Source organism: Bicyclus anynana, chromosome 8, assembly GCF_947172395.1.
Source record: "Bicyclus anynana chromosome 8, ilBicAnyn1.1, whole genome shotgun sequence".
Taxonomy (NCBI): Eukaryota; Metazoa; Arthropoda; class Insecta; order Lepidoptera; family Nymphalidae; genus Bicyclus; species Bicyclus anynana.
The window spans coordinates 4,799,236-4,826,592 of record NC_069090.1 but is presented as its reverse complement, the minus strand read 5'-3'; the positions used below and the strand labels follow the sequence as shown (position 1 = coordinate 4,826,592).

At 36.2% G+C, this 27,357-nt stretch overlaps 1 protein-coding gene across 4 annotated transcripts; it reads right to left on the bottom strand.

The window, feature by feature from the left end:
* Positions 1-5,911: 5,911 nt before the first annotated feature.
* On the bottom strand, positions 5,912-26,475 carry LOC112042799 (HIRA-interacting protein 3). 4 transcript variants are annotated; one of them, XM_024077965.2, is made up of 16 exons: positions 26,265-26,475; positions 25,976-26,089; positions 25,680-25,901; positions 23,369-23,538; positions 21,728-21,821; positions 20,899-20,949; positions 20,083-20,127; positions 19,516-19,600; positions 19,186-19,267; positions 18,128-18,318; positions 17,364-17,580; positions 16,222-16,296; positions 14,411-14,594; positions 12,453-12,632; positions 11,655-11,966; positions 5,912-11,266 (listed from the first exon to the last, which is right to left on the bottom strand). In XM_024077965.2, exons 2-15 carry the CDS (start codon positions 26,079-26,081, stop codon positions 11,806-11,808), a joined length of 1,863 nt encoding a protein of 620 aa, XP_023933733.1. In that variant the 5' UTR covers positions 26,082-26,089; positions 26,265-26,475; the 3' UTR covers positions 5,912-11,266; positions 11,655-11,805. The 4 variants fall into 4 exon arrangements, with proteins under 4 accessions (XP_023933733.1, XP_023933729.1, XP_023933732.1 ...); XM_024077961.2 differs by having other exon boundaries at positions 18,128-18,342; positions 26,265-26,474; XM_024077964.2 differs by having other exon boundaries at positions 14,411-14,579; positions 18,128-18,342; positions 26,265-26,474.
* Between the last annotated feature and the right edge of the window lie 882 nt (positions 26,476-27,357).

The following is a 27,357-nucleotide window of genomic DNA, read 5'->3' as shown; positions in this document are numbered from 1 at the left end:
CACACCGTTCCAATTATAAATCCCACGGAGGTGTGTCTGCGATTTGTGCTGCGATTGGCCAGATTTTTGCCGGTACACCGTGCGTCGCCGGTTTTGCGTATAAACGTCATCGCGAATTGAGAGATGGAGATTGGAGAATGAGTTGAACCCGGTCGTTGACTGTCAACTCATTCTCAATTATATAACAACTAAAAAAGAAAACTTCACAAGCATACATTGCTTACGGAAGATATAATCGCATATTGTCATCAAGCGTTGAAGCGGCGTTTCCAAAAGATTATGTAATAAGTGTGAATGTAGTAAGTATTACCAGGTGGCAGGTGGATAAACATTAGGTATACCAAAACCTTGACCGAGACACTCTCAACAAAGGTTAACGAGCATACAGTTGGTCCAATCTTACACGTTTGTTAAATTATTCGGTTTGGTTAGTAGTAACCAAACCATAAAGGTTTGGTTACTACTAACCACTCTAACTGGTCGTGTTTGGCCGCGATTTGCATGAATGAAAAATGCACATCGTGACCAAAAGTAAAGTATACTGCTTCGCTTTCGTTGCGTTGGGACGAAAGAGAGAAAGGTGTTTTAGGTTCGATGTTATTGGTCGATTTGCCTTCATGAGATAATGTCGTTGGTCCCATGTTAGACCCCCAGGCGACCCGCAACAAACGAAACGATTCGCTTTAACAATCAACTTATCTCATCTAAATAGACAAAGTGTCGAATGCCCTTCCGGCTTCAGTTTTCTCTCTGCACTTATGGTCAATACTCAGTAGGCTTGTGTGTGTTACCATATAAATATAACACTACAGTTCGTTGCATGTAGGATGGTGCGGGTGACAGTTCAATTCACTCTTGAAAGTTTGCCGCGATTCACGATATTAGTACGTATTATGAACGTCATACAGGCAACTGTTACCGTACCCATGCTATCTGAAAAACACTTTAGAATTATTCACAGAAGAATTTGCCTTGTAATTATGATCCGCTACATTCGAATAAAATAAATAGCAAAATACTAATTATTTGTGTAAATTCAACCAACAGTCAAACATAAAGGATTAATCATGAATGATTAAATCATGGCTATGTCGACCTACGTAAATAGGAAAATAAGTCGTTATTGAAATAGGTACTCATAAGACCCCGCACCGGGAAGCGTTGGTCGACCCCCCACTAGGTGGACCGAGGATATCAAGCGGGTTGCAGGGAGCCACTGGATGCTGGCGGCTCGAGACTGTTGTTTCTTTTTTTCCATTATTTTTCTGTATTGTATGTTTCTTTGTGGTGTAGTATATTTTCATTTCATTTCATTTCATTTCATTGTTTCTTAGAGGTCCATGCAAGAGGCCTATGTCCAGCAGTGGACGTCTATCAGCTGAAATGTAAGGTTAAATTAGGTTAGATTAAGGTTAATATTTAAAATTGGTATCATTCGACTATTAATAACAATTTAAATAAATAACAATTAAGGAATACGTATACATACTATTTGAAAGACGACGAAAAAAAACACATAGGTAATATTTACCTTGATCTTACCCTACGTACCTTGAAAAAATTACAAAGAATATTAGGTCATTAAATCTTTAAATATCTTCAAAGAATATTAGGAATTAAATCATAACAATGATATGTAATACAAAAAAGAATAGTTATTTTTTACAAACAGTAATTTCCACGTGGACACCCTAATTTAAGCCAAACATCAACATTCAATAGATACCTACTCATAAATAAACTCGAAGTGTCTGTCTAAGCTCTATGATTTCATTACATGTATTTTATTATTTTATTTATTTTCTTAAACGATACTGTTTTAGTATCGTTTAAGACATCGTTTAACAAACGAACTTTTTTTGAAAACTTAGTATGTCTGTTTGTTTGGGTTAATCTCTGAAATGGCTGAACCGAATTAATTGGGACTTTCATTGGATGATAGAGGAGGTCATAGTTTAATGTGTTAGGTAACTACTTTATCTCTCAAAAATCTTGTTTTTTTTTAAAAACTGAATTTTACGCGAAAGTCGCGTGAATACTTATGGAAGTGTAGACTTATATTGGTACCAGCGGCAAAGAGAATTCAGGCCTATTCCCGCCGGGTTGCCTTTTAAAAATCCATACTTACATATATTGATTATGTTTATTATCTATCGATTTTTGTTATCTATCGATATTGAAATTTTATTATCTATCGATTTTTGTTATTTTTTTTCATTTATTTGGTTTTTCATATAAGCTATAAGTATACTATTTTAATAATGTAGGTAACAGGGCAAAATGTGCAGCCACTTATACACAATATGCTTTAAATAATAAGATTATCTATTGAAATACTAATTAAAGTTAAACAGTTTTACAAGCTGTATGAATTTCCTTTTCTTTGGGACGGCTTACCTACCTTCGTGAAAAGTTCTTCCTTCGCCACTGGTAGGTACCTATATATCTATAGTTATAGCCTTTATGACAATTTGATTTGTCATTAAAATTTAATTTTGAACAAATAAGGAAAATAAAAAGTAGATTGTTGGTACTACACGAGGAAAGCCTGAATAGGGAATTCTCATGAAATTCTCCTAATTGGTCCCTATACCATAACGGTATACCGTTAATTATGCACAACAACTATGATACATACATTAATTTGATGATACTTTATATTTTGTAGGCTTCGACTGATAGTGATGATGAGGTATTTGAAATTCTAAGCTGTTAAAATCGCACGCAGGATACCTACTTTTAGCAGTTATGAGCCATTTCGTGGGGATAGCAACTCCTTCGTTCAAAAATATGATGACATTTTCAGGTTATTTTAACGGTCCACTACCATTGGTGTGCATAGGATTTTTAACTAGAGTAAACTATAGGTACAAAATGGAAGATTCCTTCCGCAATACAGTTTCGTAATGAGTTCTTAGGATAGGCAGGGCATTTTTGCATCTATGGTGTGCACGCCGCTGCCTACTGCAATCTTATACCGCCACGCTCCACCAATGTGGAGGGCTTAGGGTGATAATGTTAAATTCGCTAACGACCGTCGACCAGCTGATGTTAATGATAATGACTGGGCCCAACGGTTTAACGTGCTCTCCGAGGCACGGGGATGTAACACCACCAACTTCCCAATTCCGGGAGGAGTATTCTGATTTCTTGGAAAAAGAAAACTCAGTGGGTGGATATTGTTATCAGAAACCACAGCTGGATCAAAGGGGTAGTTTTAATATCCTTATTATTCCAACTTCATTCCAACAAACTTTGTTTTCCATTGTGATCGTGACTGTAGTCAAAACGAGAAGGTAGGTACTTAGGTAGGTATACCTACTTCTATACCTACTAATGTTATAAAAACTTAAAGTTAAGTTGGTCAAGTTGCAGGAGATAATCTCTGGATATACCTAACCCAAGCGTTAGCTTTTAGCCATGTATGTTCTATGACCAAACCGATTATAAATATTCTTACTAAATAGAAAGCCACGTTGTTTGCGAGTGTCATAGGTTAGATTTTAACCCCGTATTTCCACGGACGCGGGAATTTTGCGTCGAAACAGAAACGTGTGCTTCTCGGGACGCTACACAGAAGTGATAACTTAAACCTCCTGCCGTAAGGAGGTATACCTACATGAGAAAGGGAAGACAGACATAATAGCGCCGTAACGAGTTACGTTACGAAGCGGTTTAAACTTCGAAGTTATCACTTTAATATAGTCTCGCAACCTTCAGATAGACTGTGGATAGCCTAGCAATAAAGCATCTTAATTAGTTAAAAATAATAAAATTAGCTTAGCGTCAACTGAGTGAGAAATACAGGAATGCACAAAAGAATCTCCACATGGTGTTTGTTGACTTAGAGAAAGCGTATGACAGAGTACCCCGTGAGGTTGTATGGTGGGCTATGAATGTGAAGAAAATACCTGGGAAGTATGTTAGAATAGTGAAAGAAATGTATAGAGATGCATGCACGAGCATACGGTCAGAAGCTGGTGTTACTGACAAGTTTCAAGTGGAAGTGGGCTTACACCAAGGATCGGCTTTAAGCCCCTATTTGTTTCTCCTAGTAATGGATGCTCTGACATCAGACATACAGGAAGAAGCACCTTGGTGTAGGCTATTCGCCGATGATATTGTACTCGTCGGAAAAAACGCATCTGAGGTACAGACTGGGAAAATGGCAGGAGAAATTGGAAAGTGTTGGTCTACGAATCAGTCAAACAAAAACTGAATATTCTTGGACTTTTGCGGCACATCTCAATCTTCCAAAATTGCCTGAAATGGTGTATTGACATATTTTTCCGACCCCACTTAAATGAGATAAGAAACCCCACTCAATAATAATAAGTGTAACTAGTTAGTACAACAGGTGACTTAACAAATTCAGTTACTCCCGAGACTCGATCTATGTTCTGTTAAGTACCTACCTACCACTTGCGATTACCACTAAAATAGTAGGTAGGTACTTACCTACTATTTCAGGGTAGGCGTAAGTGTGCTAAATTGAAAATAACAATTGGATAGAATAGGAAAATACTCCGCTTGTGAGAACTGAAGCACTTAATAACTGAATTCAATCACTTTCCAAAGATAAGCTGTTAAAGATACTAAAACCCAGTAGGAGTTCCAATAAAACGTGCATCATTGTTTGGCTCTCATTTATTAGAATACTGTAAATGTTTATGGGGAAAACTTAATTTAGTTTTCCCTATTACTAACTAATGAAAAGGAAAAAGGGCGGTGACGTACATAGTATGAACATATTATTATCCATGAATATTTTAACATCCAAAGTTGAGCAAAATATATTAAGAACAAGCGGACGCCTGCGACTTCGTCCGCCCTTAGACCTCTTTAATCCAGCCCTTTCAATACTAAAAATCGCTGTAAAAATGGAGTAACTTCTCACGTTTTCTCAAGATTTCCCTTTGCTCTGCTCTGCTCCTATTGATCGTAGCGTGATGAAAAGTATACCTAACCTGCCTAGGAGTATGAAGAATAGTTATTGTACCAAGTTCCGTTAAAATTCGCCGAGTAGTTTTTGTGTCTGTAACGATTCGCTCGACACGTAAATCACATGTCGGGCTCGAAGTCGCCTGACGTCCCAAGCGATGTTTACGAGGCGTGCAACATATCGCTAGTAGCACAGAACACTAATACTAATACTCCTAACAGCTAGTAGTCGATGCTTGAACGAGTCATGTTGCGGAACATTGTCCCACAACTTTTTCAATGACAACTACCTGAATGTCGAGCGATAAGTACCTGCGACATGTCGCCTAGTGAAAATGCGCCTTAAAATAAAATAATTTCGCATTATACAAGGAGTACTATGACTAGCCGCTATCTATAGATTAGACATGATTTACTGACTTTATTTAAGACATCAACGTTAGTGGTACTAAAATCAAATAAAATGTAACCACTCTATAGATCGGTACTAAAAAGTTTATTGAGCTTATGATACAGAATTATTTTTTTCAACTACTAATCGAAAAAAATCTCTACTTGAATTCACAAATTTTCGAGAGTTCAGTTCTCTGGTATGGATTCGAGGGCCTTCTGAGCTTAAAGGCATTGTACCCCTGGGTAGCTATGCCACTATATACTCCTAGTCTGGCAAGTTCGTTGATGACACTTCCATGATGTGCGGGCGACTGGGGGAAATACTGCGCCGTTGTGAAATGGTGCGTGCGGGGAAGTGAGGTGCATCAATCGTGGGTTTTTCATTCAACGCTACACGCCCCCCGGCCCGCGCGTACCATCGGGAGTGTTACAAACGAAGTTGCCAAGCTATAGTTATGCGCTATACCAATAATAGTAGGCACTTTGGATGCAAGTTCAAATGGTTATGTAATTGTCTTTTTTCAAAATATCGAATTAAAAAGTAAGCAATAAGTAAGGATTATGTAATAAAAACACATTATCAGTGAATAGCATCTTTTCTTATTCTATAGTATATTTAAAATAATAATATATAGTTGACTAATACAAACCGACCACTATAAAAAGGCACCAAGTTGTTATAATTATGTATATAGTTTTTGTTAAGAATCAAAAGCCAAGTTAGAGTGGTCGCAACTATGTGTGGTAAAACAAACACATCTAAATGTCTTATAAATACATAGTATATCAGTGCTAATTCAGGTTATCAAATAGTAAACCACATTGACAGAAATTAAAGGACATGTCCCAATATGGGCCTTAATTATTTATATAGGTCGATAGTATTTTTAAGGATAGAAAATTCAAATAGCTGTTGAGAAAATAATTTTCAAAATTTTTGGAACCCGCATAAATAATATTTTTTGTTTTGCTTCTTTGTCTACAAATTAAACATAGACAATACAATAAAAGTGTTCAAAACAGCCAATAAAACACCTGAATTGAATTCTTATCCGGTGTAAGCTGTCAATGTCATGTAATATTGTCAAATGTCAATAAGACAAAAGTTAAAAAGAAACGTTAAATCGTAGACAGAGAAGCAATAAACAAAAAAATCCTTAAATTGTTTTAAAAACGCCATAAACGAATGCTACTAAGCGAAGATCACTGACAATCTTTTAGGGTGTGAGTTACAAACAAGCGTGTTGTCATGATGAAAATTCTTATGAATGTTGTCAGATACTGAAAAAAATAATACATTTTATTTAAATTTAAATTTAAAAAAATAAGATATATTTTAGGCTTTATGCCCAATTTTTTAGGTTCTTCTATAATATAAAAATGAATCGCAAAATGCGTTGGTAAGCGCATAACTCAACAACGCCTGGACCAATTTGGCCAATTATTTTTTTTAAATGTTTGTTGAAGTTATAGGATGGTTTTTACGGCGAGGAAAATTCGAATAATTGCTGGAAAAACCATAAAAATAGCCATTTTCTTTTTCCCATACCAATGTTTTCTAAATAAAACGTAGTCAATTTGAGCTTTATTGTATGGTAGGGTAGGGGTAGTTGAAAGTTTTACGTAGACGAAGTCGCGGGCGTCCGCTAGTTTAAGATAAAAATAATTTGTTCTGCTTAGTTGACACTCGGAATAAAGGCCCAGCCTCCATACAACACAACTTTAACACCTGTCAATTTCGTTTATGTTAATAAATCTGAATTAGCACCAATATTCACTTAACAATAATTATTATTTGTTATATATACCAAAATTATCTAATATATGTACAATTTTTTTAATTATAATATTATGATATATTGTGATTGTCGTTCCTATCCAACTATTCGTACACGCTCCCGTCAAAATATATATAACTGTAATGGAATTACAACAAACTATGTTCTACTTTCATTATACAAATAAAATCTGGATATTCTGTTGCATTTCTTCTAGAGACATATATATAAATTATGGTAATTTTTTTAAATACATATCATTGACTAAGATTACATTTTTTCAGTCAAATTACATAATATCTGGACAGCTGATGTACAAACTGCTACATTTGTAAAGGGTAAGTGAATTTGGCAGTCATCGGTGTTCGTATGAATCAAAAGTAATATAGTCATTTATGTGTAAAGCTCAACGCAAACTACTTAGAACATTTAGTTGACTATGTATTGATGTGTTAAATAATAGGATGACCGCCTTGTCTGCGCAGACCCTATGACTTCACTTGAGAATGACAATTTACACAACAGTAAACTGTTTTGTGCTGCATTGGCTTGTATGTAATCCATTATAGACAAACAGGATAACGTAGTCCTCGTCTACGTGCTACATTTATGGGGGGGTTCTAATTTCTTCCAAGAAAATTGAACTTTAAACAGTAATTATTAGGTCCATTTTACTTTAAAGAAAATTGAGGTTTAAATCTCAATCCATGTTTATGGGGGGGTAGAGTTCGGACCTAGAGAAATTTCACGCACCGCTCCGAACCGTACTAGTAGATGCAAGGGACTGACAGTCTAATCTGACAGATCGATGCGCTCTTCGCACGTTTTGGTCCGTCTAAGACATATAGTGCGCAGTCGAAGACTCAGTTTGCCTACAATTAGGGTTGCCAACTTAAAAAAAAAATATAGTATTTTTCAGATTAAGCTATAAAAAATGTACGCTTAAATAAAATAAAATATAGTATTTTATGGAATAAGCAAAAATCGACATTCATTTTAAAACAAACATTTAATTTTTAAAACCAAATGCAATTTTTTTATATTTGTTTGTTTAATGTTTGGAACTCAATAAGGTTAACAAGTTCTGTTAGGCTAGACGCTATTTTTTTTTTGGAACCTATTATATTGTATATTTCTTTGTGGTGTACAATAAAGTGTATTTTCATTTCATTAATTTTGATTATTGCATTTGTCAAAAACTAATGCTCATCATATATTCATGAAGTCATAAATGAAAATTTTGTTTGTTAGATTTCAATGTTGAAAATACAGTATTTTTGCGTACAATATAATTCTTCAACAGTAGGTATATAGAACGCGGAACCGAAATATAGTACAAAACGTATATATTACAGTACGGTTGACAACCCTACCTACAATGCCTAAAACAAATACATATGCATACAGTGCGCCGGTGGACAGCGTCGTTTAAAAACCGCCTAACATACAAACACAATATTTACAACTTCGCCCTTTGTTATAGTTAAACATACACGTTGACGTATTTGAGATTCATCGTTCTGTACAATTTACTTAAAAAAAATCATTTTTGCAATATATTTTGAAATACATAATCGAAGTTCCAGCAAACAACACAATAGCTTAAAATAAAAATAGGACTATTACGAAGTAAAATATTACTACAGTATATAATTCAATTTCCAATGATAGGTAGCTCGTATTTAAAATAAAAGGTATAAAACTTTTGCGCGATTTGCAATTTCATGATTACCATTAATTAAATTTAATTAAATTCAAATCAATCTCATCAGAGTTAATAATTATCAGAATTAGTAATTATCCGAATTTCCACTATGATTTTAATAATCTGATAAAAGTATCAATTATTATTGGTTGCTCTATATTGAGAGATCTTTGTGATAATGACAGTAAATGTAGTGTTGCCACAATTTTTATTAACTTCTACTCTTTTAAACAAAACAGTAGAAAATAAATCGAGGGCGTCATAGTCACTTATTGGCGTTCATAGGGTAACCCAGTGTTCTGTCCTCCACTTGGGATTGCAACTACCTTGATACTTGACAATAATTGATTATTCTATAAGTAGACTATATTATTTTTTTATTTCAAATAAGACGATTTGTTGAAAATAATATTATTATCTAATATAAATAAATTAAAAAAAATTAAAATATTTGGAAAACACTTACTTATCTCCGAAGTATCATCAGCATCATATGTTATGTATGGTACTAAGATAGCTGATTTCATGATTTACATTTATTAAATTTAAATAAATTCAAGTCAAACTAGTAATAATCCAAATTTTTACTATGTTTTTCATAATCTGATAAAACTATCAATAATGATTGGTTGCTCTATAATGACAGATCTTTGTGATGATGACAGTAAATGTGGTGTTGCCACACATTAACTTCTACTCTTTTATGTCGCACTATACGCTTGTCTGGTCCAGTATTGAAAAAAATATTTTTTCGCCATTTTCCCGGAAACAAACAAATCAAAACTTCATACAAATCAATGAGCATATTTTCAACGTTTATACTGACGCTTGAAAGTTAAAAGGAACCATATAATTTACGCATATATAATATTTTTACTCTGACTTTATTAAAACTAAATATGTGATGTCCTATTGATATTATTACATTATCATTCACTTATTATATTTTAATCATTCATTATTTTCATATTTCATTATTCATTCTCACAACGCACACATTTACTCGTATATATACAAGGCCGATTGCGCTTACACATTTGTAATCTGTACAAAAATAAAGGATAAAACACATTACTCTACTTATATTTATATCTTCTATATATTCTCTATGTACAATCGTTAATCGTAACTACATTTATCGTCTTGGTGTTACAGTTTTTATCGAATACACTATTAATAATAATAGTTCTTCATTAAAATCTAAAGTATAAAATTTGTTTTCACACAAAATACAACATACTATCAAGTATTCAGCTATCAAATTATAATTTTAAAATTAAAAATGTACGATCGACGACACTTATTAGTTATAATTATCCTCATAATTATTGTATTATAGGCACATATGAACATTTAAGTGCCAGGCTCCGTAAACTATCATCTACAATATAAAATGAGCGAGGGTTTAGTCCTACAGAAATCATTCCTTCCATAATTATATTTAATAAAAAATATCATCACAATAAATGAACATTATAATATATTCGTGGCATATAAATATATATTTATACACCATGAATAGTATATATTTATACCAAATCACATTTCAATGAGGTTTTCGTGAACATTTTCAGAAACCTTTTAGTTAAAGTTACCTGCTACATGAGCCTTTTTTTAATTAGCTACCATAAAATTACTATTTAGGTTTTGTTAATTGCACGTCACTGACAAGGCTATATACAGGGTGTTCGGTAATTAATGGATAAAACGCAAATGGTAGATACACCACCTAATTATCTAAAACTAATTTGAATATCCACATTGTGGATAATAATGTACAAGCTTCTTCTACAAAATAAATAAAACATTATTTATAAAAATACTGTTGTAGTATAATTTATTCCGTAATGTATAACAAAAATCAGATCTTTAAAATCTTAATTACAGCAGCTACAGCATTTTAAAAACTCATTCAAGATAGAAAAATTTGAATAATTCGAAAACAAATATATCTTAGTCACACTAGGGATTTTGGGAAAACTATTCAAATTAGTTTTAGATAATTAGGTGGTGTATCTACCATTTGCGTTTTATCCATTAATTACGGGACACCCTGTATATCAGCCTGTTCGACCATTTGTTTAACATGAGAATGAATTTGTAGAAAACATAAAGAAATTATACAATTCCCGGCTACGCAAATAAATAATAAGGATATAGATATATAATATATATGTTATATCGTAATAAAGTAAAATATTATAAATTACTTTAATCATATCTGGCCTTTCTTCACACCCTTCGGTACAGCACAACGCGAATTTTTCGAAAATTTCGACACTTGGACCTAAAATTAGTAGGAATTGAAGCGAACACGCCTCCGTGCCGGCGGGGCGCCGTCGAAGCACTTTCTAGACGCCCCGCGCACTGTCCTTTCACTGCCCGGCACTACGGGGTCGGCAACACTTTGTCCGTGACACCTTCACCAAGCAGAGAAGTCAAGGATTACCTGCAACCATAGACTAATTAACTATGGAGATGCATTGCACCCAATTTTAGGGTGCTCTACAATGAAACATCGAAACAATTTTTTTAAACGCGTTAGATCGCTGATCTAATACTCTGACAGAGGGGTAACGAGGCAGACCCTTAGAATTCAACAGTACCTCCATTAATTATTAAAATAATAGATTACTCGACATGGCGGGGGCACGGCACGTTACAGAGATATAGTTTATAGTTAGATGACGTCCGTTAAGCACGGATTTGGCGACATGGCCGTCACCTAGCCGTATGGACAAGTCACCTAGTCTGTGCCGTCCTCCTCGTCCGACGAGATGACGATGCGCTGCCGCGGCTTCACGCCCGTCGCGCCGCTAGTCAGTTACACAAGTCACCTAGTCTGAGTCCGACTCGTCGTTGACGCTGGAGCGCAGCTTGGAGAGCGTGCGGCGCGCGGCGGGCGTGCCGTCCTCCTCGTCCGACGAGATGACGATGCGCTGCCGCGGCTTCACGCCCGTCGCGCTGCTAGTCAGTTACACAAGTCACCTAGTCTGAGTCCGACTCGTCGTTGACGCTGGAGCGCAGCTTGGAGAGCGTGCGGCGCGCGGCGGGCGTGCCGTCCTCCTCGTCCGACGAGATGACGATGCGCTGCCGCGGCTTCACGCCCGTCGCGCCGCGCGTCATCCGCCGCGCGCAGCCCTCCTCGCCTGTGCATTACCAACAAACACATCAATAGTAGAAAAGCAATTTTCCATTATCACCATCAGTCTAATTGAATGTCTGGCTATAGGTTCAGCATGGCTATCATGCGTCATGCAAAATGTGTCGTCATTCTAACATCTTAGGGACGTTTTCAATATTTGCATAAACCAAACATATTTATTTATTTATATAAATATTTATAAATATCTGTCTGTGGTTTCAAAATAACTGTGTTTGTCCACATGCATGCTATTTACACGACACTAAAACATAATCAAACTTTTTTTTTTAAATTTTCATCTGTCTGTATTTCTGTTTGTCCAGGCCAATCTATGGAACGTCTGAACAGATTTTAATGGGACTTTCACTGCAAGATGAGGAGGTTAAGGAGCAACATTTAGGCTACTTTTTATTCCTGATTCCTGCGGGTATTTGTGAAAAACAGAATTTCACTCATACGAAATCGCATACTTCTAGTTAAATATACAAACCTTCCGTGTCTTTGTGCTTCGTCACCTTGGCTTCCTTCTTGGCCTGCTTCTCTTGCTCCTTCTTGTCCATTTTGGCCTTTTTCAAGGCTTTACACTTCTCCAGTGTGGGCTTCCCTTCCAGGCCAGCATTTACCAGGAGCTCGTGCATTTTGCTCACCCGCTCTTTGTTCTTTGTGCATCCTGATTGACAAGGAGTTCATTTAGAAAGACCCAGTGGTTGAATACGGATTGATGATGATTATTCCTTAACCCTACGCAAATTGGCCACAAATCCAGGGCTCTGCTTGAGTTTTTCTCTCTGCCACGCTAGCCACGGCACCCGCACGGTAAATTTATGGAATAAGACATTTGCCTCATTTAGATAAATAATAATATGCTATGCTCGTCCATAGTTGCTCCTGACTTGCAGAAGTTTGATATGGTATTTGTGATGGCTACTGTAGTTTGTTCTATATAGGCTGGTGAGGTTGACAACTAAAAGTTAATAAAATAACGTAAAAGCTTTTTTATTTGTGTTCCGTATATGAGACGTAAATACAAAATGAAATGGTATTTTATTAATAAAAACAAAAAAATTGATAATCTAACTATACATATATTGTTGGCAATATTGATTAGTCGTTTATTAGGCTTATCCAAGTGTTTATAACTTGTATTTTTTTTCTTTGGTTATTTTTAGAAGCTCCTTCAATTTAGACTGGTATATGTATTATATTATTAATTGGCCTGTTGAAAATAAAACTTCGTTTCATAGTGATAAATTTTCATAATGAAAGCGTAAGCACTATAGTATGCGCATTATCATCTGAGTCGTCCGGTCATAAAAGTCAAAAAAGATAGGAATGTGCAGCGCGCCTACCTGCGCACCCTAATTATCGATAAACGGCTACCTGCGCACGTGCTAATGATGAGTCAATAATGATTTGGACGATTCTGATTGGTCGGTTTCTAATATAATTGCATTGCGTATTTTTTTTGCTATAAATGTGTTTACTGCAATTAAATAAATACATTCATGTGTTACTCGTTGCGCACTATGGATACTAATATATAATAAATTTGGCAGAAGACGAAGATTCTGATGATGAAGACTCAGATGAAGATTAATTTTATTTAGTTAATAATTATATAATATGAAATATGTATTATATTAAATCAAATATTGTTAATTTTTTTAATTTTGTGAACAAGATACGATAATAAACTTTACTTATCGATAATATGTCTTTCATTGTTACACCCTTCACTAGACGGCTCCATAAGACCCATAAGTGCAAGCGAGATAGATATAGAGAAATGATTTATGGCCCTAAGACTCAGTTGTTAATGCTATTAGTATAAAGAGCTTGTACTGCATTATATTTTACCAAAATGTACCTATAGTAGGGGAGCCCGGGATGCTAAATTTGCAGTTACTCGAGCGTCATTGAGGTCGATTACATTTGGTAGATTAGATTTGGAGGTACTTTTTCCGCTTTTAGCGGTGGAAAAAAAACTACAGACTTTAAAAACAATTTTTATTACTTTGGCTTACTGAAATTGTAAGAAAATTTAGCGATTAATTAGAAGATTATTTCCTTAAAAATAAGTAAAAAATTAATCGCACTCGTACCTCGAGCACTAAAATATAAGGGTTTAATTTTGTAACTTTGAAACCCTCCCATTCCATTACGTTACGCTCAAATCGTCAGATTTTCGAAATGTGCAGTTTTTAGCTATCAACTCACCTACCTTATCTTAATCTGACGTGCTGGTTGAGTATTTATGAAGTTAGTTTTTTTTTTGGTTGCCCTAAACGTACCCACCAATATTAAGGGCTCATACTCGGTGGAGGTACTCAACAAAGTGTAAGGTATAGTTAGTCCCTTATGTTTATCTGCCGCGCTCGAGTCACTGCAAAAATCCCCTCTTCGGCTCCTCTACTACTAATGATGTAATTGGTATATGAATGTGCTCACCCTCGACCAATTTCTTGTAGTCGAAGCGTATGCCGGCCGCCTTGCAGAACTTCTTCATGTCGGTGATGCCGGGCTGGCGCAGCTCGGGCGGCACGGGCGGGCGGCCGCGCTTGCCCGGCGTGCCCGGCGTCTTGGGGCTCTTCGCTGCCTTCGGCCGCCCGGGGCCGCGCTTTAGGGGCATGTCCTACAATTTGTAGAAATAAAACCACATTCCCGGATTATAGCGTGCGAGTCTGAGCAGACAGAAAGGGATCAGACGTTCTGTGGTCTGCGTTTTATGTTACTTTATACAGCTAGCAGTCAGACTGAGGCGGTCAGAGCTAACTTTCTTTTCTCTCATTGTGTAAATGCCGTAGGCTCTTTAATAAGACCTCAGCGGCGTCAACGGTGGTTTTGGGCGACCGCAGAAACATCGCCTGGTGGGGCCCGAAGGCAGAAGCAGAAGAGATGGGTGGACTCACTAAGGGCGTCTCCTCTGAGACTCTGATCTCAGTTTAGAAGCCCGTTCTGGAAGGGTGTATTGGCCTGAGTGTATCAGAAGAGATGGGCGGAACGACTCTCTAAGGGCGTCTCCTCTGAGACTCTGATCTCAGCTTAGAAGCCCGTTCTGGAAGGGTGTATTGGCCTGAGTGTATCATGAGTTAAAAGATCCATATCCGGGGGACGTCAGTTATCGCGGTCCTCGTCTTGGCCAGCGAAGACGCTGCCCCGCTCCCCAAAAGGATTCCCGCGGCTAAACCTCAACTAAAATTGACAGCGCCTTACAGAAATGACAATAAGATCGCCATTACTGTTTGAGTTGCCTGGGAAGCGTTGTTGGTCGTTGTCGTAAGATCGTAAAGGCCGTTTTTCGGGCGTCTAATTCTGAGCTAATATACTTGCATTCTTGCGTTTTATTCCCAAAAACACCTAGAACATCACAAACTTCGTTTGAAGATGGCTCCAAAAGAAAATTATTTGATTTGACAAAGAAGTTCGTTTTAACATGGCTTCAATATAAAAATTGAATTGACAAGGGATAGTCAGTTCTGATTATAATCATAAAAACTGTCCCAAGACAAAGGCATCAGTATTGTTTAAAATCGACACGAAAAATGGAAGCTTTAACCCTCAAGAACTTTGACTTAACCTATTTTCTTGCGAAGTAAAATTAAATACACCCAATATTTTCTTTTTTTTTCTATTACATTCATCTATAGTCAAAAAAAGGTCATATCTTCGAAAAATCATAAACATCGAGATATATGTTTCATACAGATACTCGTACATAATATGGAACATAAATACGTTTACTTCGGTTTTCTATTTCTCTAGAAGTCTGACCGCACAAACGCAATTTGAATGCTAAAGGGTTTTTTCTGTCTGCACAGGCCCTAAACTTCTAATAACATAGTATAAGATCTGGGCCAAACAATCTTGAAATGCCTCAGCGTACTTAGAGGCCTTTGTCAAATCCCCTTTAACTAATCAATTTATATCCAAAGAAATGTATGAAAAAAAATATATTAAATATTATGTCACTTACTATAATTATAATATATTTTAATTATGATATTTTTATGGAATACTAGCAGAAACCCCGTGGTTCTACCCGCGTACATCCCATTCGCGTGAGAATATGGGTCGAGTAGTTTCTGATGTAGTTTAGACCTATATTTTTGAAATTATTGAAAAAAAAATTTATACTCACAGGCTTTTCCATAACATCCATTAGAATACAAAACGCATATATTGTATAAATCAAATAATGACATGATTAATAATGTATGAATGTAAATGAAATTCATGACATAAAATAAACAAATGCTTACGTCATCGCTTTCTTCTGACCCGCTCTCGGAAGACCCGGACGAATCATCGGATGACGACGAATCCACCGTTGTCACCTGAAAATAAAAGTTCATCAAATTATTCATCTCATTAGTGGCGACTATTTGATGGTAGAAGGCGAAATGAGTTTTTTTGCTCTAAAATTAAAAATTTCAGAAAGGCTGTGAATATTTAATATATATAACAAAAATTAAGTCTAATCTACATACATAGCCTACGTGTTACATCGTTGAACATACCACCCCGCGCCTGGAGCTAGCTTGATCACGGCGGCCTTCCACGCGGCCTGCGTGTGTACTACACTCATAGCTAGTGTTACCTCGTTGGACAGGACGCCGCGCGCCTCAGCTTGGCCGCAACGAGCTTTGCCGTGGCGGCCTGCTGTGCGGCGATCTGCGCGGCCTACGTGTATATTACACACATAGCTTGTTACCTCGTTGGACATGACGCCGCGCGCCTGCAGCTTGGCCGCAGCGAGCTTGGCCGCGGCGAACTTCTGTGCGGCGATCTGCGCGGCCTACGTGTATGTTACACACATAGCTTGTTACCTCGTTGGACATGACGCCGCGCGCCTGCAGCTTGGCCGCAGCGAGCTTGGCCGCGGCGGCCTTCTGTGCGGCGATTTGCGCGGCCTACGTGTATATTACACACATAGCTTGTTACCTCGTTGGACATGACGCCGCGCGCCTGCAGCTTGGCCGCAGCGAGCTTGGCCGCGGCGGCCTTCTGTGCGGCGATCTGCGCGGCCTACGTGTATATTACACACATAGCTTGTTACCTCGTTGGACATGACGCCGCGCGCCTGCAGCTTGGCCGCAGCGATCTTGGCCGCGGCGACCTTCTGTGCGGCGATCTGCGCGGCCTACGTGTATATTACACACAAAGCTTGTTACCTCGTTAGACATGACGCCGCGCGCCTGCAGCTTGGCCGCAGCGAGCTTGGCCGCGGCGGCCTGCTGTGCGGCGATCTGCGCGGCCTACGTGTATATTACACACATAGCTTGTTACCTCGTTAGACATGACGCCGCGCGCCTGCAGCTTGGCCGCAGCGAGCTTGGCCGCGGCGGCCTGCTGTGCGGCGATCTGCGCGGCCTACGTGTATATTACACACATAGCTTGTTACCTCGTTAGACATGACGCCGCGCGCCTGCAGCTTGGCCGCAGCGAGCTTGGCCGCGGCGGCCTTCTGTGCTGCGATCTGCGCGGCCTGCGTAGCCAGCCGCTCGCGCTCTGCATTGGCGTCGTAGTAGTTGTACAGCACCGGCAGCGGCACGGGCACGTCGCCGAAGTACACCTCGTTCGGGATGTGCGACGAGTCCAGGCAGTCGTCGCTCCATCGCCTGGGACACAACATTACTGAACTAAGTACTTGTTTATACGGGTAATTGTTATTGAAGTGATTATTATTGCACGGCAATACTTATCGTTGTGGTCGCTAACGCGTCATAAGAAGGCTCAGAATCATGCAGCGGGCGATGGAACTATACTCAGATTATCTCTGCATCTGAGTCTTTCTGATCGAATCAGAAATGAGGAGATCCGAAGAAAAACTAAAGTAACCATCATAACTCAACGAGTCGCAAAGCTGAGGTGGCAACTTGTCAGTTATCACATGTCTCAATCGGTGAAGGAAAACATCGTGAGGAAACCTGCATACCAGAGATTACCAATTATCTTAATTCTCTGCGTGTGTGAAGTCTGCCAATCCGAATTGGACCAGCGTAGTGGACTATTGGCTAACCCCTATCATTCTGAAAGGACACTCGAGCTCAGCAGTGAGCCGAAAATGGGTTGATAATGATGATGAATAAAATTTGCCAAATGATCCTTTCAAGCAAAACCTAGATAGTGTGAAAAGTAACGAAAAACATCAATATGTTGTATTACCTTCTAAACTGTATCCCAGAGAAGTCCTTCCTGAACGGTCGAATAGCGTACTGGTATCCGGAGGGGGCACGCGGCCGGCCGACGGGGACTGAGCGGACGGGGGGCGGGGGGCCACGAGGGGTCATCGCACCCGGAGTCGGAGGGGTCAACTTCGTCGGCGTTCCCGGCGGCTTCGGCTTGTTCGTGGACCCCTTGGGACGACCTCGTTTTTTCGGCTTGAAAGGTAGACAACATCGTCAATCATGAATAATCAACATTTTTTACTACATTATTCAAAATGTTCATGTATTTATTCATAATGTCAGAGGTTCTCAACCTTTTCTTTAACCATAAGCAACATAGAAGAGCAAGAAAGTACAATATCCTAAGTTACAATATTACAAAGAATGTCGTTTTCTAATTAATAATTGAAATGTAAAGCAAAATTGATAAAATAAAATTTAACACCAAAATTGACCATTATTTTATTATTTCTCATACCCTTAAATACCTCGCGACGCTCAGGATTCTTTTTGTGGATTTTAATCTCAGGAAAGTCTTAGAATCTTTCACTTGCTCTACGCTCAGTCATAGTAAAATCAATTTTGCTGTTTAGCATAACAAATAACTATAGTGTTTATGTTATTACTAGCAGATGCCCGCGACTTCGTCCGCGCGTAAATCGATGAACACTTTCGACCCCTTCCATTCTTCTATTTATATGTTTGCATTTTTTAGTATAATAAATAGACCACTAATCGTTTTACAAAAATATAAGAATGTCCAGCCGAAGCCACGGTCGGAGACCCTATCACAAACATCCGGCCGAAGGCCGGTTCACTAGTGAGTGCGCGGCCGGAGGACGCGCTTTTATGTGCTTGGGTAAAATCCTAGTCGCAGCCACAGTCGGAGGCCCTATCACGAACCCCCGGCCTAAGGCCGGTTAACAATTAAGCGCATGGCCAGAGGTTTTAATGTGCTTGGGTAGACTGCCGAGCCGAAGCCCGCCGCGCGTTTTATGTGCTTATTATTTAAGTGTGAAAAAAAAATTTTGGAAAGTAGCTATGTTTGTGAGTTACCTCTAACCCAGGCGTCACTTTTCCTGGTGTAAAACCCATTTTTGCGCTTTCCGGACTACTGAATGGTTTTCTGTCCTCTTCACTGTAAAAAAAGATATAAACCACAATTTAACATATGGCTAAGTACGATACGATTCGGTTTGAGTGCATTAAGATATTGATTTATCTTTTCATCAATTTGAATTTAGAAAAGGAACAGAGTAGAAAAATAGGAGTAGAGTATGGTAGGGATAGGGAAGAAGTGGTGAGTTAGACCATTTTCCATTGCCAGGTCCACAACATCAACTTACTATAAAAAAATAAACAAAAATGGGATACTGATCTACTAACCTTTTGTCCGAAGGTGTCCCTGTAGATTCCTTAGTGCTTGAGGAATCCTTGCCTGCTTCTAGGGAACCCTCAGGTTTGGCGGATTCTATATGAAATCAAATCAACATTTATTTATCTCAAATAGGCCTATTTAACAAACTATTTTGAAACATCAAGTCAAAAAAATATTAGATAATGGTGATAAAATTAGCCAAAACCTAAAACTAAAGTTACAAGGATTCCAATTGTGCATTGGTCCGAGAAGAACCCAAAACAAACGTTTGAGTACATGTAGAGACACTACTACTGGTAGAGTGGGATTAATAAAATAATTAATATTTAATTATTATTACGAGGGTCAAACTGTAAGTCCTTAGAAAATCACAAACTGATTAAATTTTTATGTTTATTTTAGTTAGTAATCAACATTGAATTACCTTAGCTGGTAATTCAATTGAACTAACATTCTATAGTTCAATATTTTTTTGTATTTTGCATTTAAGAACCTGATCTTTGAAATTTTATTTTAATGGATATACGTATGTACTAATAATAATAAAAAATAGTATAATAAGCTAAATTTCTTACCAACAGGTTTATCAGTTTCCACTCTGGGTGTCTGCACATCATCCACTAAAAGAAAATTAAATTTATTTAAGTCTGCATATCATCCACTAAAAGAAATTTGTGTTAAATTTACACAAATTTCTTTGTTAATTTTTTAACTTTTTTAACACTTAATTTTTAATTGTTAATACGACCTACACTTTATGCATGATGTGACTACCTTTAAGTAAAGTTATATGTGTTTCTATACCTTAGTTATTAAGTTTTTTAATTCTGTATACATATAATTTTGTTGGTGGTCCAAATAATAAATAAATAAATAAAAAGAAAATTAAATTTATTTAACACAATAGATTGTAACAATTTAAACATATGAAACTACAGCAGACGCCCGCGACTTCGTCCGTGTGAAATTCAGTTTTTTTTTACAAATTCCGCGGGAATCATGGATTTTCCTGGATGAAAAGAAGCTTATGTGTTAATCTAGAAAAAAAGCTATTTCCATTCCAAAATTCAGCTGGTTTGGTTCAATCGGCGCGGCGTGAAATAGTAACAAACATTCATAGCATAATATCATATTTTTTTCACAAATATCGTGAAACCACGGAATTTTTCGGGACAGAGAGTAGCCTATTTGTTTATTCAAGGTATTATCTATCTTCATTTTAAATTACAGCCAAATCAGTTTAGTACTTGCGGCGTTAAAGAGTAACAAACATCCATACAAACTTTTGCGTTTATACTCGTAACATTAGTAGTATAGAATTAAATTAAGTGTGACAAAAGGTTATAAAGTGCGCAAAATTATGCTAACAATATTAAAACAAAAATATTTACCTTTGGACAGGTCTGTCTTGCCCAAATCAGCTGGTGTTATAAGGGCAGATTCTGTAAATAAAGTATATATTTTTTAATAATTTTAATTGTAATAATTTGACGGCCTCTATGGCGCAATGGTATGTGCGATTCCGGAGGGTGTGGATTCGAATCCGATCTGGGGCATGCACCTCCAACTTTTCAGTTGTGTGCATTTTAAGAAATTAAATATCACGTGTCTCAAACTGTGCAGGAAAACATCGTGAGGAAACCTGCATACCAGAGAATTTTCTTAATTCTCTGCGTGTGTGAATTCTGCCAATCCGCATTGGGCCAGCGTGGTGGACTATTGGCCTAACCCCTCTCATTCTGAGAGAAGACTCGAGCTCAGCAGTGAGACAAATATGGGTTGATAACGACGAGACGCCCAGCTAGCGGTATCACCACGTTGTAACATAATACAGTAGGCGTAATATGCGACCAAGTGAAGAGAAATAGACAAAATATAGACTAATGGTGGCAGAGTGGTCCAATCAAATCTCTTTTGTCCCTACACAATGAAAGAGATGTGGTATTTACGGAGAATGGATATATGTCATTGATGAAGCCACAATAACTCAGTGGTAAATAGGCCAGACTAATTAGCGAGGGATGTTTGTTCAATCCTTGCCCCGTTGGTCTATTGTCGTACCCACTCCTAACACAGTCTTTCCCGAGGAGGAGGGGAAAGGGAATATTAATAATATTTAAAAAAAATGGCACATATTCTTTAAAAAATAAATGCCGTTGGTCGCATGTTAGGCATATATGACACAGCTATTCATTATAATGATGCAAAATGGAATCTTACCACGTGGTTTGTCAGCATCTGTTCTCTGCACTAACTCGTCTGGTTTAAAAATATCTGTTTTGATCTTAATTTTTGGCTGCTCCATTTCACGATTCTGAAACAAATTAATCAATTAAGTGTTTTACTTGTTGAATTCTTTTCAAATTATAATATTTTCTGCAAAATAAATTTACAAAGTAAATAAAAAATATTGTTGTGAATATGAACATATAAACCAATCTACACTAATAAGGGATACAAAGAAAAATATCTGCCATTAATTCACATCACATGTATATTCCCTTTATGTATTAACACCTGACGCAAATAGAGGGGGTGTTGTAACTTTGACCTTTCTGTATGTCAGTCTGTATAAGGCACCATAACTCTGGAACAAATGAAGCTATTTCATTTAAGTTTCATTGTAAGAAAGGTATGGGTGAGGACTTATGGGTGAGTGTTCTTAGATATGTTTGATGAAAATCGATTGAGCCGTTTAAAAGTTCAAGGGGTTGAAAGTGGGGACAAATAATCAAATGACTGCAAATATACTCAAGTGTCTCTAATGAAAGTGCACTGAAAGAGAATATTGATGACTTGATTGACACTGTAATTATTAATTTCATGACCTTTGGGGGTTTATCAAAATGTTCAAATCTAAGTTTTTACTCTATATCAATGGATGGTTCAAAACTATAATTCCACCTCAATATTTTTAATTTAACAAATGTACATTAGTATTATTAAATTGCATTAATAAAAACCTTTAATAATTTTAAATTTCCTTTTCTCTTCAAGTAAGCAAAATACTTGTATTGGTATTTTTAAGGCATCAACATTTGTCAACCAAGATCGTTCTTTATTGAATTCCAAACTTCATTTGAAAAAAAATAACACAATCCGACTTCCTACTAATATCATAAACGCGAAAGTTTGTATGTTTGCATGTTTGTTACTCTTTAACGCCGCAACTACTGAACCGATTTGGGTGAATTTGGAATGGAAATTAACTAAACTCTACGCAGACGAAGTCGCAGGCATCCGCTAGTAGAATATATACCAACACAAAAATTACAGTGCATCTGTTTAAAATAACACTTTTTTATGAATTTTCATTTGTCTTTTGTTGTAAATAAAGGAGACTTTACAAATTTTTCATCAGTCATTATTTTTTTTTGTCTCATTATTCTTGCAATCTGTTTATATAAAGGCGTTTTAGCAAAAACCAGTGATTTGCCCCAAATATAATAACATCTTGTGGTGATTTAGTCTATTAAAAGTTGTACCAGGTTTCTTTATCATTAGGTTCCTTGAAAGTTGATGTTTCAGAATACATTTTTGGTATGTTTTCATCAAGTCAATAAATAAAAGAGTTTCAGTCAAACTTTTTGTTAATTAATAAAATACTAACCACCATTTTAAAAATTCTAATCTGATTCACAGGACATATCAGAGCAGGCTTAAAAGAAAGCACATTATTTAGACATTATTATAAAAATGGGATGGAAGGGATGTTCTCACTGGGAAATACACTCGAGAAGCGAAGTTATCATAGAAAATATCTGCTTATATATAGTTCTTACTGATCGCAGATAAACCCAGAAGAAAAAAAAAAATTAAAAATTATGTCTTACTTTTTATTAAATAAAAAAAATTACTTACCATCATTTCATTTTCTGGATGTGGTCTCTTATGTGTGTCAGTGGGTTCGAGTTTGATTTCTGGTTTGAGCTGTTTGATGTCAAGTGGCTTCTGTGTGTCCAGCGGTGGCAGGAGATGAGGCTGCGGCGGCCATGACGCTTTGTGTAGACCAACGTCCCCATAACCTTGAACTGAAACAAGCAAAGGTATAACATATTCAATTAAGTACTAGATCAACCAAAAATCTTGTCTATCACTTGAATTTTTTTTTTTATATTATTTATTTAATCAGGACACCAACAGGTTACAATAACTCAAATCAATCTAACAACAAAATATAAAGAAATATATAACATATGGCAATTTTTCAGACCCACTTATTGGTTGTCACAGCATGCACTAAGGAAATATAAGTAATACAGATTTAGAATGTACATTTAATTTAAATTTAAAATTTAGATTAAATTTAAACTACATGAAAACTAAACATATGTATATAGAACAACAAACAAAAACAAAACACTACCTAAGTAACTCTAGGTAAAGAAGAAGCAATGATTTGCAAAGCAATAATTTCTTTTTAAGACAAATTAAGACTATCGAAGCTTATATCTATATCACTTAGTCACCAAGTTTTATTTTCTTTTAAGTCAAGCCCAATTAAGCTCTTTAAGTTTTATTTTGTTTCTGCCAAGCCTAGTAGCCTAATAGCCAAATAGTCTCCAAAGTTTCACTTTCTTTTTTGCTAAGCCAAATAGACTCTTTTAAGTTTTATTTTGTGGGTTGACAAGCCAAATATATCTTTATGTTTTATTGTTTTTTGCCAAGCCAAATAGACTCTTAAGTTTTATGTTGTTTTTGCCAAGCCTAATAGCCTAATAGCCAAATGGTCTCTAAAGTTTCATTTTGTTTTTTGCTAGGCAAAATAGATTCTTCAAGTTTTATTTTATTGGTTTACAATGCAAATATACCTTTGTTTTATTGTTTTTTGCCAAGCCAAATAGTCTTTTAAGTTTTATTTTGCTTTTTGCCAAGTCAAATAGTTACTTTGAGTTTAATTTTGCTTTTTGCCAAGCTAAATAGGATCTTTGACTTTTATTTTGCTTTTTGCTAAGCTAAATAGTCTCTTTAGGTTTTATTGTGTTTTTTGCCAAGTTAAATAGTTACTCTGAGTTTTATTTTGCTTTTTGCTAAGCTACATAGGATCTTTTACTAATTTTATTTTGTTTATTGCCAAGCCAAATAAGTAGTCCAGTTGAAAAGTATATAGTATGCAAAAATTAAATATTTTCAACACTGATATATAACAAACAAAAATTTTCATTTTAAATACTTATGAACATTATAGCATCTGGCTGTCCGAACTTGTCTGAGTCCCAAACATAAAATAAATAAATTAAAAAAAATTAGCATTTGGATTTAAAAATTTAAAAATCATCTGTGAAAAAGCATGGGACATGTTATTTCACACAAATAAATCTTGAAAAATGCAACAGAAGTAAATAAAATATTGTTTCTTAAAAATAAAATAATGTTTATTTTTTGCTTATTCCAAAAAATACTATATTTTTTGTTGGCAACCCTAGCTGTAGTAAAGTAATTATTACTATTTACATCACATTTTTACCATTAGTTTTAAATAACCAATCTGTCTGATAAAATAAGTTATGTTTTGATTTAAAATATATTTTTAATCAATCTAAATTAAAATTAATGGTATACCTGAAACCAAATAATTTAAAATTACAGTTATCCACTCAAAGAAGAACATAGTTGGGTTACATTAGTTATGTATAACTAAATTTTGATGTCTATTATAAGTTACTTCCTCATTAACCTAGCTTACTTAAGTATAGGTTTTTTTTATTTTTTCATTTAATTTCAAATGGAAAAAGTTCCTGAGACAAATATCTTAGATATTATCTGAGATAATTATCTTATTGATTCTATTTACAAGTGCTGGGCCCATCATTGATTAAGATGACCACCTATGTAAATCATACAAAGTCAAAATTTACATTTTGCTTTCATTAGCTTAAGTTATAAATTTTGCTGAAAGTTGATTGATTATGAATGAAATTTCAGCTACATTTTATAATTTTTTTTCAGCTGGAGATCTCCTAAAAAAAAAAAAAAAAACACTAATTTTTCATGTGAAGTTGTCATAGAATACATTTGCTTACGAGTTATTTTAATGATTGCTGAAGAGAAAAAAAAAAAAAATTTACTTGCATAGAGCTGTCAATTTGTTTTTGTAAGTTTCAGAGGGCTTTCTCTACTGGGGTCAAATATTTGTTATTGTTAATATTGACAATGTTGTAACCATACATACCCATGTGTGACTGTGCCATATGTATCTGCGCCTGGGTAGGTTGTTGTGGTGGGAAACTTTGATGGTGCGCGTAGTTCTGGTGCGCGGGGGGCGCGTAGGACAGGTTCTGTGGCGCGTAGCCCCCCGGGGGCGGAGGCCCGTACGCCGCGAACGCGTCCGGCGGTGGATAGTGCGTGTTGTACGCACTCGCGTACGGCTGGTACGGTATCTGGTGCCCATTATCTACAACAACATTGTACTCAATGTAACAAACTCCCCAGTTAGCGTTCCCGCGGCCGAGATCTCACAATAAATACCTATGTAATTAAGCGGCAATCCGTTTCCCTGGACAACGCCGTGTCCCGGCTCCCCCTCCATTCGCAGCCGCTTCTGATTCATGGCTCTTTCCGCCTCATAATTCATCTTGATCACTAAAATGATAAACCACTTACAATTCCACAGAACGTAATCACACAAACGCACTTCTCCGCATCTTTGTAATAACAAATTATGAAATGTTTCGTGTTAACTCTGACAGACGCCAACCGGACGCTAGGACTAACTAAACACAGGTTATATGCTCGGTAAATGCAAACATAAGCGTACCTTTGTTGCAGACTGTTTGTTATTGATTTTAGTTATTAGAATCACTTCGGGCCTATTTTCCGATAAATTGGATCATATTATAGTAAAATATTGAGTCAAAATAACTGTTGCATACGAAATATGCACTAATTTATCAGCTCAACTGACAGTGAAATCATAAAAAAAACACACAAAGTGAAGCCGAGTTCGGGGAGTTTATTTTTTCTTTATTTTTTGTGGTTAATTCATTACAGAGTATAATTCGTCGTATGCGTCATACCGTGACACACTTAGACGAATTTTATAGAGACTTGCCTCGCTAGTCGTTACCCCTATGTCAATGCTCAATGATCATATTTGATCAAGAATCAACGATTTAGCCGTCTACAAAAACTGTTTCTATATAATCGATATTTCATTGTTGTAATCGGTTTTGTCTCCCGTGAATCGTGTTAAGAGCTTCCATGCTCCCTAAAAATGCCAGTTTTTGAAGATAGCATTAAAAACAGTCAACAATTTCCAATTTACTAAAAGATTATTACGTTTCATATTTTGTAAGTACTTCTAATATAATCTTAATGTAATAAAAAAAAAGATTCCGAGATATTTTTTTAAAAACCTCCTCCTTTTTAAAGTCTGTTAAAAAAACAATATTTAAAAACATCGATTATTCCAAATATTCTGTGTTACCCTTTAATACCATTCAAAGCGAAACGTTTGTTAGTCTGCATTGGTATCTATGGTCTGTTTAAATTAATATCTAGTTATCTGTGGATCTAGGGGTGTTTACTTTGAAAAAACATCGATGTTTTTTTCGATTCGATATATCGAAACTGTACATCGATTACTTTCGATGTATTGGAAGATAACATCGATGTTTTGTATAAATCGAGTACTTTTTACAGATTTTTTATAATCCACTAATTTCAGCATTGTATTATTAAAAAAAACAGTTAAAGCCATACATGAGAAAAATCTTTATTACTTAAAGTAAGAACAAAAAAAACATGTGCATTTATTTTTATAAGTTAGTCTAACTATTTCCAGTGTTCTATTGGAAGACTTTGCAAAAACAACTTATGTAACAGTTTTTTTAATGTCATTATAGACACTA

Bases quoted from the DNA above. Each gene is read 5' to 3' on its own strand.
- LOC112042799 (XM_024077961.2), bottom strand. From the start codon at position 26,081: ATGAATTATGAGGCGGAAAGAGCCATGAATCAGAAGCGGCTGCGAATG. The intron at 19,268-19,515 runs GTTAGTAGATCA...CTTTTTTTACAG, and splicing joins GGGACACCTTCGGACAAAAG to TGAAGAGGACAGAAAACCAT. The intron at 17,581-18,127 runs GTAATACAACAT...GTTGTGTCCCAG, and splicing joins TCTGGGATACAGTTTAGAAG to GCGATGGAGCGACGACTGCC.